At 40.3% G+C, this 11,830-nt stretch overlaps 1 protein-coding gene across 1 annotated transcript; it reads right to left on the minus strand.

Annotated features, from left to right (window-relative positions):
- Positions 1–1,753: 1,753 nt before the first annotated feature.
- Positions 1,754–10,484, minus strand: LYRM1 (LYR motif containing 1). Its single transcript, XM_010077224.1, has 4 exons — positions 10,476–10,484; positions 4,889–5,047; positions 3,764–3,856; positions 1,754–2,097 (listed from the first exon to the last, which is right to left on the minus strand). The coding sequence occupies exons 1-4, from the start codon at positions 10,482–10,484 to the stop codon at positions 1,981–1,983; spliced, it is 378 nt and encodes a 125-aa protein (XP_010075526.1). The 3' UTR covers positions 1,754–1,980.
- Between the last annotated feature and the right edge of the window lie 1,346 nt (positions 10,485–11,830).

An 11,830-nucleotide genomic window follows, 5' to 3' on the forward strand; every position in this document is an offset into this window, starting at 1 on the left:
GTGAATTTTAACAATTAAAAAGATTCAAATTTAAGTTTAATGACAATGAGCCCAAGCTTCCATTCAAAACCCTTATGTCTGCACATTTTGGTTTGGCTCAGCTGACACATCTCTACATTGGTGTATCAGAATGAGGATAGGAAAAGACTGTATTTGGACTTCTTTCGATGAAGGATTAAGCAGTGTGTATAATAATGTTTTTACTGTCTTTATTCCATCCCCCTTTTTGTAGGCTACAGAAGTGTTGTTTTGTGTCTTCCTGGCAGCAGTAAATTTGCAAAGCTCCCACTGACAGGCAGAACAATAGCATTGTTACTTCTCACATGAAGCATTCCCAGGAAATAATTACATGGGAATAGATACCTTTATGGACCGGAGCCATAAAGGGCAGTGAGAAATTGGGCTAGCCAGTACCTGTTGTGCTGACTCGCTCTTCTCATTGTTTCCTTGTTCTTTCTCATCTGCTTGTATTTTTCTTCACTCTTACAGGTACATTCTTGGGGGATGAACTGTCATTCTGTTCTGCACGTGACCAGTCTTAACTTATTTTTAAGGTAGACAAGAATATTTTTTTGACATTGTCTGTTAGGGCTTGGAGAGTTTCGGATGAGCAGGAGAGCTCAGAAAATGAGATTTCATTGGTTTTGTCCACTTTAATAGGAACTAATACACACTGTATTTGTCAATTTTTCTTTTTTGCCACCATTAACTTTTGGCTGGAATAGGTCGCTGCTTATACCCTCTGTCCTTAATGCAGCTCTAGGCTGTGCTTATGTGGTCTCCTAGTACGGTGTAGCTCTAGTCCACAGCTTGGTCTCGCTGGTACTTCTAGCCTGAGGGACAGGCGGCTCCCCTAACTTTCCCGAAGAGTATTTGTAAACGGGGAGTAAAGCCAGAGGACTCAAAAGGAGGCAAAACAATTCATGGCCAGTGAGGGGGAAATTAATTGCATTTCATTTCCATTCATGAGGCATCTGCAAAACAGAAACCCTCCTTGAACTTAAGAAACTGAAGAGATAGTTGTAGATACTTTCTCTTAATAAAGTTGGGGTTTTGTCCGTAATGTAAGAGTTAAAACCTAACACTAAAATAATATTTGAGAAAGCCAGTGTGCTGACCATGTTGAAAAGCTAACCATGTGAAAATGCACAGTGAAGACACCCAAAGCATCTTTAAGCTTGCTCCCAAAGTGATACCCTGAAGAGGGAGTTTTCAGTTGTTCCATACATGGGAACCTGAGGAACCCAACACTGGCATGTTTCACGCCGAGTTGTGTAACGGCATTCCAGACTTCGCATTTCACATCCACACCCTCTCCAAAGGACGGAATAAAAGGCTGACACAGAGGCTCTTGGCCACTCCTCTGCAGTTTGCAAAAAGGAAAAAGAAGGAGTGGTGGCATTTCTGCTGTCTTCTTTGCTACTGTCTGTTTAGAAACAATACTTCACCATAAGGCTAGTGTGAAACTGGAACGTTTCTCCAGGGATAACAGGCAGAGCAGGGACAAGAGGGGAAAGGGTGCAGCTGCGTGATGCAGTCACTGGATTCCCACTTGCATTTGGAAGCTCTGGAAGCAGTGTCTGCTTGATTCTCCTGGACTTTCTTGCTAACCTTTATACAAGGCACTGCCTTCAATCACAACTGAGCATATATAATCCTCAAACAACCAGAAAACTCCGCTATAGATTAACAGAGTTTGCGAACCTGCTGTAATTTGTCCTGATGTCAAAGTAGTCTTCATATCACACCTTACTCCTTGAAAAGTGTTACTTTTATTGATGAGTCAGTGTTTCAAATGTAATAAATAGCAGACCAACCTTATCCATTATACGCAATGTATCAATTGGCTTTTTGGCCATTTTCAGGAAATGTGTGAGGAAGTGACCAAAACAGCTTCATTCACAGTTGTGCACCCAAATCACCTGGATTGCAGTCCACAGCTTAAATAATGTGATTACACATCACAGCTTAAATGGCGGGTTATGAAACTTCATCATGGGATTTCAGGTATATTGGCTTAGAAATCTTCCTTAACTTTTCCTGGTGTCGCAACGTACGGCCTTGTTTATGGGCAAGACCCATAGGAGGCAGATGGATCTGGAAAAGGAAATCCCACCAGTTAGGTGCAAATTGAGAAGCTACAAGAAAAAAAAAGGCGTATATACAGACTAGGTTTCACTGAGTTTTAAGTAATTTCTTCACACTTTGGGAAGAGCAACTGACTGTACCATCTCAAACCAGGTTATTAGATTTCCCGGAGGAGTGCTCTCTGAGGAGGGGTTAGTGGTGTAACTCTGTGGCCCTAAATACTGTGTTTATTAAAATCCTATACATTTTAGGCTTTAGTAACCTGTTTTGTAGCCTGATATCAGACTGTAATGATAAAATACTTGTTGAAATAAGCCTGCTGACAATGTTCCAGAACAGTAAGACCTAGAAAACCTTAAAAAATATTGAGTAGATGTCCTAAAGCACTGTGTGCTTTATTCATACCTAGCTAACAAGTCACAAAATAACTCCAAACTGTATGTAATGAAAGACTGCCTTCTTACTGTCATAATTATATATACCATATTAAAATGCACAATCAATGTCATTGACTCCATAAGCAGAAGGAGCAATAGGTGACAGGATCTTCCTTTGATTGACAAAGTCTTTATATTTCATAAGACTTAGTGGGAGTCATGCAGCTATATCCCCCCTAAGTGACTGGAAAATGTAGGTGTTTGCAGTCAGATGTTCTTGTTGCTGAGGCTGTCATCCTGTAAGACAGCTGTTTAGGTGCAAATAGTAGTAAAAGCACTGACTAAAGCAGTAATAGAGATTTCTAGAATCTGAAAAGTAACGATCATCCTGTTTGTGTGAGATAGCTGATCTAGGACTGATCCTTTGGGATCTTGAAGCCACTGCAGAGCATACATTTTAAGCCCATTTCTAGGAGCGTTGCTTGCCAGATGTGCATTGTTACTCTGTATGCTGGAGAAAAAGAAGCAGCTGTATGTGAAACAGATGCTAACAGTGACCATATTCTAGGCAAGCATCTGATGAAGATACAATTTAATTTTGACCATGGCTACCTTGATAAGGAAACTATAGATGTGAAAATGTAAACTAATCACCAGGAGCAGAGAAGTCTCTATGGGAGGCAGCATAAAGTACTACAGACAGAAGTGACTGGGCAGTGAGGAAACTATACTGAATGGTGCAGTACAAGACACTGCTGCAACTCCAAGCATTTCAGTGATCTTGAACATGTTTTTCTCTAGGAACAGGGGAAAAGAAGCAGCAACATGGGCAGGTGTTTTATAAGTCCTGATTTATGACTGAGGGAACAGTTACCAGTAGTGTAGGCTATGAAAATTATTGTATCTATGGCAGATGTAATTAAGTATTTTTATTCTCTCATTCTCTTTTATTATGTGGAAAGATTAACAGATTTTATTCCATTACCATATTTTTCTACATGGTATGATTCATTGGTCAGTCAAGACTGTCTAAATAGTCACAGGCCTTGGGAGTTTAGCTCATGCAACTCCATTTGGGCTTTGACTTGAGAAGAAATTAGCCAACTTACAGTGAAATAAGGTAGATGGAGAACATTTCAATCTACATTTGGCTTATCTGGCTCTGATTTAGCATAACATTTAAATAGCAGCCTATCTAAAAATGCAGTGTGGTGACAGAGAGGTGAACTTATGGTTTCATTGTCCAGTGAGAGCCAAGTGGGTATAGCTGAAGACTTTGTGACTATATTTATACTCACAGGTCTTGGGTAGGGGATGTTATAGTGAAGTCCAATTTCTATTCTTGCCTCACACTCTTCTATATACTGCTTAATCAACTTTGGATCCGTTACCTACAATGATACAAACAAATGTTTTGTACGAGTACAGCGATCAGCAATTGGAAGCTCAAGCATAAATGATGCACAGCCACGTGACCTTCTTTAGTTTTTTTTGGCAATCCCAAGGATACAATGATTGTACTTTTCACATCCATAAAAGGTAACATTAGTATTTGCCTTGATTCAACAGTTCTGAGTTTGATGGCACTGTATGTTAAGGCCCAGAGGCTGTCACGACTGAGGCTATAGAAGGAGGTTTTTACCCAAACATGGTATTTTCTCTGTAAAAAGACAATACACATGTAAACTACTAATACATCCATGAAAAAAACACACTCACCCATACGTCATTCTGCAAGGTAGCTAGAGAAAAAAGGGAAGAGACTCCTCAGTGTACATTCTGTTACCATCCTATGCAGAAACTCCCTTTAAAGTCAGAAATGTGGTGTAAATTGTGACTTAAAATTCAATTTTTGATTTTGCATTACCTCAATTTAGGCGCAGACCAAAGTGGGATATAAATGAGTATTGTGATCTTGAATTACAAGAAGGATCTTTGATTGCCATGGAGTCTGTATCGCCCTTTTCAAAAGGGGTTTGAAATGTCTTCCTTAAGAAAAAAATTAAAGTGCTTCTTTTAAGAGAAGTTCCAATAATTGTTGCTTTGAAAAGAAAAAAAGAAGTATAAGAAGCTACTGACCTCTGTTTACTATTGCATGGGTAGTGATAAACATAGCTAGCTTTCTAAAAGATCAAAAGCTCTTTCAATTACAGAGGCAGTACCTTTGGAATTTAATTTTTTCCTTGGCATTTTTTTAGTGAATGCTCTAGACGTTTTAGACTTCTACAGTAGTTAATGAAGAGCTGAAATGGTGTGAGTTTTCTTATTATTATTGCAGGGGCTGAAATTTAAACTATAACCTGAATACACCAGTATTTAAGGTGAATGAAATGTTGGGAAATCAACTCATATTCTTATCACTGAGACAGTGCAAAGAGCAAGAGGTGAAGCATTCAGAAATTTGAAACTGTAAGGACACTCACATTTTTGTTTTTTCGGAATAATGTTTTGGCTTCATTTTTTATGTACTCTTTCTCTTTAATAGTTTCTTCTATCTGTCCTGATGCTGATTGCCATTTTTTGGCTATTCGGAATATCTTGCGGTAAAGGCCAAGAACTTCTTGTCGAGTAACTGGTGTCATCTGAAAAACCAACACAAAACCCCAACCATATGCATGAACATTTGGGCTGCTGAAAGTCCAGCAAGCAGTACGCTTTTTCACATAACTGAATTAGGTTAAAAATATTTCCACCACCTAAAGATATGCTGAGCTATATGAAAAAAACTGAAATAGCTGTAAACAATAATTAGCTGTTGAAAGCTGAAGACCCGGTCCAGCAAAGTATTTAAACTGATACTTAAATCTGTTTCCATTCAAACAGTTTCAGCTCTTGCTCAAAGTTAAGCACTTGCTTTAGCGCTTTGCTGAGTCACAAGCCTGGTACAAGAATGCCCGGGTTGCGTTTCACTGCTATTTTGCAACAGACATTGGGCAAGTCACTGAAACTCTGAGCGTCCCCCTTCCTGTGAAATTGTCATACCAATGCTGACCCTATCTTTGCAAAGCATCTCGTAATCTGTGAATAAAATACATGATAAAACCACCACGATACTGCTGAAAACTACCACAGGTTTCAGAGGCTGAGACCTCTGAATGTAATGATTCAGCTGAAATTTGATGTGATTAAAAGGTGATGAAAGCTATTTTATCTAAGCACTGCAAGAGAAGCAGACTAACTGTGGATTTAGGAAAGTCCTGAATGTCTTGATTTTCAGAGCACTACGTACCTGCTGAGCCCACTGAATCAGCCTCCAGGTGCGAGAAGAATCTTTGTCAGAAATCAAGAATGAAATCCTATTCTTATTCTCTGTAAATGAGTATTTTACCATGTAAGTGGTGCCACTATTTCATGCGAGACCACAAATATCCCTGAGACAAGTCCACTACTGGAATAACAACACTTCTGACATGGATTGGATTTGCAGAAAAAATTACTTCTGCTTTAGGGACACGGCAACTGTGGAAGGTACCTTACTGTCCAAAAGGGAGATGCAGCAGCACTGCAAAGTCCATGGATGCAATGAGGAACAAGTGTCAAGGACAGGACATCATCTGACTGGCTCAGAATCGATCTGCCAGCCTGGAGGTCTAGTTACTGTGGCTGAATCTACCCTGATACCAGACCTGTGCGCTGGGAATAGCTCCTCCGGAGGACAGCTGGGAGCAGGGCAGGTCAGCCAGCCTGAGCTGCCCTGTGCAGGGAGCACTCTCCCTCAGGGACAGAGGAAAAGCTGCTCTTAATGCATGCAACCGAAGTACCGTGGAAAGTTTGGCAATGTGGCTATCACTCATCTCCTTGCGGTCTGTGGCAATACCTGTTATAGTGGAGAATAGAAGAGAGTTGTGAACCAAAGTCCTCTCAAGTGGCTGCCTCCACCACAGCAGCTGCCCTCTACTAGTATTTCAGTACAGTCCTCCTGGGGCTTCAGTCACGCTGTCTTTTCCTCACCAAAGTCGTAGTTACAGGGGCTAACCTTAAGACAGGATTTGGCACTAGTATTTCAGTACAGTCCTCCTGGAGCTTCAGTCACACTGTCTTTTCCTCACCAAAGTCGTAGCTACAGGGGCTAACCTTAAGACAGGATTTGGACAATAGTTCTTTTTGCAAAAAAAATCAAAAACCTTTTTTGTCTTAACTGCTGCTATGATCTACAGATGTGTTGTTGCTTGATGAACTCTGTTAGGGATCTTAAGAAGTTTTTTCTCTTGTTCTAAGAGAGAACATTTTTATTTTTCTATTTGTGTTTTAAAATGTTTAACCAATCACATATTTTTCCCCAGATATAAAAATGATTCTTCCTACCCAGCAGAAAGTATTTCTAGTAAATGTTTATAGTATTTTTAGGAAATAAATGTCCACAATAAAAGAGCTAGGTAGTCCCAGCTCATCCAACACTTTGGAATAAATGCTTCACTTTATCTGCTCTGCAGCTCCATTTCAGACAATAAAATTAGTCATACACAAAGCTACGCAGGTACATGGATCTGAAAAATTGTTGCTTCCCTCCGACAAGTGCATATTTTGTACAGAAAATAAACAGTTCAGTTACAAGGGCTGACCTAGACAAGCTGAGTCCCAAATCATGTCCTCACCTGGAGCCCCTCCTAGCCTCACCCCTCTGCTTTTATTTGAAGGTGTTGCCTCTGGAGGAGCTGGTAATACTCTCTGTTCCCTGCTGACAGCTAACAAAAGGTAGCACTGCACTAGAAACTTTCAGCTTACATTTTCATGTAATCCATAAAGAAAACAAGAGGGATGTCAGGGGAGAAAATGTTTAAAGTACGAGTTTAAATTCTGATCTATGCACCGGAGGATTTGCAAGGCCACAACCTAGGGCAGTGCATGCCCTTCGCTCAGAGCTGTAATCGCACCTGTCACTTTTGGATTTTAAACTTACCAAGAATCTCTTTATGAAGATGTTGTTTAAAAGTGTAGAACCAACACATTTTTTCCCCACTAGTTGCTTCCCCTCCCTGACATAGAACTCATTTTTTCTTTAATTTCTTGGTGTTGGAACCAATACAGCCCCTCATCTAGGCACGAGCTGCACTTTTGCATTAGTGCTCTCCTTCCCACATACGTTAGATGATGCAGAAGGCATTAAGCAGCTTTTCATATATACTGAGCAACCAGCTGCTCCTGTGGCTCATTTCAGTCAACAATTTCTAACATTAGAGACCTGCTCATAAACCATTTCTGCAAAGATCCATAAACGAAGGTGTGAGAAGCCCTTCACAGATAGAGAACCCCCCTCTGTCACAGGAAAGGATGAGCTCAAATAGGACAAAATTCAAAGCCTGGGCCAGATTCAGATCTGAGTGGGAGTGTAAATAGAGAATATTCCACCAAGAGCAAAATTACTTCCAACTTAAAATGTAAATGAGATTGGAATTTTTTTCTTTGGTATAAAGAGATCCCATACCGACAGAAAAGTAAGTGATGGTACAAGTCATGTATCAGGTGTAATTTTGTCAAGTGACACTACTTGTATTAGTTTTGTGGGTGTGCAAAATTATTCTGAGTGGGACAGAAGGGAAGATAAGGGAGGCTTTCATGTCCTTGTAGTTACTCATCTTGCAACTTCCATCTTTGGCATTTAAATCATAATTAGATTGCACATCTCTGGAATGCTAAGTGGATGTTACACCGCTTTCCCACTAACACTCATCTTGTGGTAGTCACACCCATTGTTTAACTTCTACCACCCTTCACTTCATCGCAGAATGCGGCCCGCAGAGGTTAACCACAGGCACTTTTGTCAAAAAGTACAGGGCTGTTGTATTAGCTGTGCAAATTTCAGGTGTTTAGTGCAACAAAACAAACCGGGAGAGGTCAGAGGCAGGTCTGTCCACACGAACATATCAGTGGGAAAAGTGGTAGGTTGCTTTTGAGTTGATTGTTAGAATTAAGCCTTTGGAGGGAAGCCAAGCGTTGCCTTCCAAATAAGCATTTGCTGGAGTTCTGACAATGCAGGGTTGTATCGTGCTTTTGATCTACGTGCAAACCCCTGTTATCAACACACAGATCAAGCGCATGAAACATCCCATTGTATCCAAACTTGCAAAGGAGACTTGAGCAGTTAATGAGTTACTGCGTGAAGAAGACACAAACTTTTTTCATTGTTAATTAAAACAAATAATCCTTTAGACTACAAAATGTAATAACAAGTTTTTCTTTCAGGAAACAAATACACATTCCTTTGGATTTTTAGATGGTTGACCCAAAAGTTCAATAATCTGAATAATCAGTGAAACACCAGTCATCTTTTGCTATTGGGAGGTTTGTCTAGAATTGAAATTAAAAGTTTATATAGAAATAAGGAAAGGAATCTGTCAACTGCACTGCAAAATGACCCCAATAGCGTGCAGTCAAAGCAAAGGTAGGACAGAAGGCAAGCTGCACAGAGACTGACTACTAAATTACAGCTGCTTCCCAGCGAGGGATGCTTGGCTAAGAATGCGTGTCCAGCACTCTCCTCCTATCTGCACAGCTCCTCTGCTGAACTGTAAGTCTATTTTATTTCATCCTTTCTTTTCAAGTATTAGCTACTCACTTTAAACATAAAATCTGCCAGTAGCAAGTACACAGAGGATTTTAGGAAAGAAGGGGTGAAAGTAACAGCCTATGGGGGAAAAAAGGATATTTTAAAACAATAGATCTCTTCTTTTACATCGCAGATAAGTAGGACATGCATTAGTAACACACATTTAGTGCTGATGCTGAAACCATTTGCTCGGGGAGATGGTGAGGAACAGAACCCTGCATGAAATTTGAAAAAGTGGCTTTGAACTTCTCAAATGTAAAATGTTTTATTTAGGAGTACCACAACTTCTCTTTGATAGCTAGTTTGCTACTGGCAAGGAGTCCTAAAGACACAATGACAAACTGCTGGGCTGATTCCTTCTGAATCAAGCTATGATCACATCTCTGTTACAGAAATAAATGACATAATTCAAAAGCATAGCGTATAAACATTATAGTAGGGAACATCATCAGCTTCTGCCTGTATGACAATCGATATCTCATATTTTCAAATGTACTCTTTGGCTAACACTTATTTAAAGAGAGGTAAAAACCTGTGCATATCTGGCTTTTCTTTTTTTTGAGAGATAAATTGTACCACTTAGCTAAAGTGTGACCTGCAGTCTCTCTCCTGCTGCTAATGCAACAGATAATCAATCATTCCTTTCACAGCTATCCACAGCAACTACAGGTCAGTAATCCATAATCATCTTTCGCGCAATTGTGCCAAAATGAGTCTGCGGTTCTTAAGACGGCAATGAATTGGCTTACCATTTCCTTGAAGGACAACAACTGAAACAAGGAGTTCCTGTGGCACAGGGAGAAGAGAAGGGGTCACAGATTCCTGTGATAGCTGGGCAGGTCACATGCCTTCCATATTAAATTTAAAAATCCAGTTTCCACAAAAATAATTCTATCTTCTTTGCTCAAATCAATGACTTAGTGGCCTGTGACAGCTAGTACACTGCAAACATCGACCACACGTGGCTGCAGTATGTACCTAGTAAACTGAAAACTTCATTTGATTTTCATTCTTAACTAAACTTTCATACATTTAAGATACAGCCAAAACCAAATCATAGCAAAACTTCAATCACAGCTAAAAGATTCCATCTCCACATGGTGAAAAACAAACTAAAATGAAAGATCATATTCTTCCATGATGGTGTTACGTCCTCATTTCCACCAATGACACAAGCCTGTTCATTTCAAGACATTTCCATTAAGGATTAATTTGACTCCAAGTATTCTCACAGTTTCCATCCACAAGCTGCAATCATAAATCTATGCAGATCTGGTGAAAAAGAACCAAGTTACTGGACTAAGTTATTCAGTAATGATAGCTGACAGCACGGTGACTTTCACATGGTTTTAGATTTTGTCATGCCAGTATCCTTCTGCTGGCAACTTGAAGTGATTTGAAACCCTGATCTGAAACACTGATCAACACCTCTGAACCAGCCTCTCCAAGTCTTTGTACTTAACACTGTTCATCAGCTGGGATGAGAACTCTGCCATTCTATTCGTGCCTTGGATTTCTGACTGATCTTTGATCTCTTTTAAGCTTTCTCTTACATACGGAGTGGCCTTTTGATCAGGAAAAGGAAACTGCATTCAAAGAGAATATAATTAAATAGCAAAAGCAAGGACTTGGATTTTATCACTGTTTTTCCTGTATAATTTCAAATAAGTGAAATTCCAGAAAATTAGGATACTACAACATTCTCTTCATTTGAATAAATGAAAGTGGAAGCTCTGAACTAGTCCCTTTTGATCACAGATTTTCGTTGTCTAAGGTGGTCAAGGCATTATCTGGTTTTAGTAGGACATACAGACTCTTGCTCTGGGAGTGCCTCCTGTGCCACAGCAGCCTCAGGAAGAACAGAAATGCTGACTTAGTGCAGAAGGGAAGGGGAGGAGGAAAAAAAAAAAGGCTTTACATATTTCTTAGCTTTCTCCTGAAAAGCACACAGTGTCCAGGTAAATTCTAAAGCAATATGAACTTGTCTCTAGTCTTGTGCAACCCTGTTGCTTGTGCTTTCATACATCTAGAACCATTTTGTCCTCCTTTGGGTTTAGTTCTCTATTGGTTACAAGCAGAGAAAGAGGTTTTAATGCAGTACAACAAATTTAGCAGAGAAAATGAAGTCTCAGCTATCCTTGAATGGCCTTACTTATATAGTTTAGAAGCATACAGAAATATAACAACATAGACACAAAACCCAGTATGGATTTATGCACCTTTATTCATACCTTGGTTTTGAGCCAAATGGAACTGAATGCATGAATAGGAATATTTCCCAGCCCTGGAAATACTCCCAAACTTGAGAACAGGTATAAATATTAATGCTAGAGGAGAAACAATCCTCCCAGCCCCCTTTCTTACTTCATTCTGTGGGTCGTTTAACCAAACTCCTTTCATGAACCCTCTGCCTCAGTTTCCAAACGCTTCGGTCCCAGGACATTGATAGATCGATTTTTAGTCACTCTTTGAGAGCTACAGCAAGGTATGTATTGAAAAAATATTTGGTTTTTGGAAATTGTGTGAATCCCATTCAAATTTGGGGGTTTTGGAACAAAGCCTCACACAGTGTTTACACCAGACTCTCCTGAACGGCCTATGGGGAGGTTTTCGGGGCCTCCTGCCTGTCAGACAGCACGAGGGCAGCGGACCGCAGGGCCGGGGAAGTGTCACTGCCTGACCCAGTCTGCTCCTGGTTCCTTCGGCAGAGGACCCTCAGGCCTGGTGGTGCCGGGATGGGACAACACCCCCCACATGAGCTCCGTGTAGCAGCAGGCCCAGGTGAGCGGCCCAGGACTGATCACACACAGAGGCCCCT

The sequence above is a fragment of the Pterocles gutturalis genome, unplaced genomic scaffold (assembly GCF_000699245.1).
Source record: "Pterocles gutturalis isolate BGI_N339 unplaced genomic scaffold, ASM69924v1 scaffold26398, whole genome shotgun sequence".
Classification (NCBI taxonomy): domain Eukaryota; kingdom Metazoa; phylum Chordata; class Aves; order Pterocliformes; family Pteroclidae; genus Pterocles; species Pterocles gutturalis.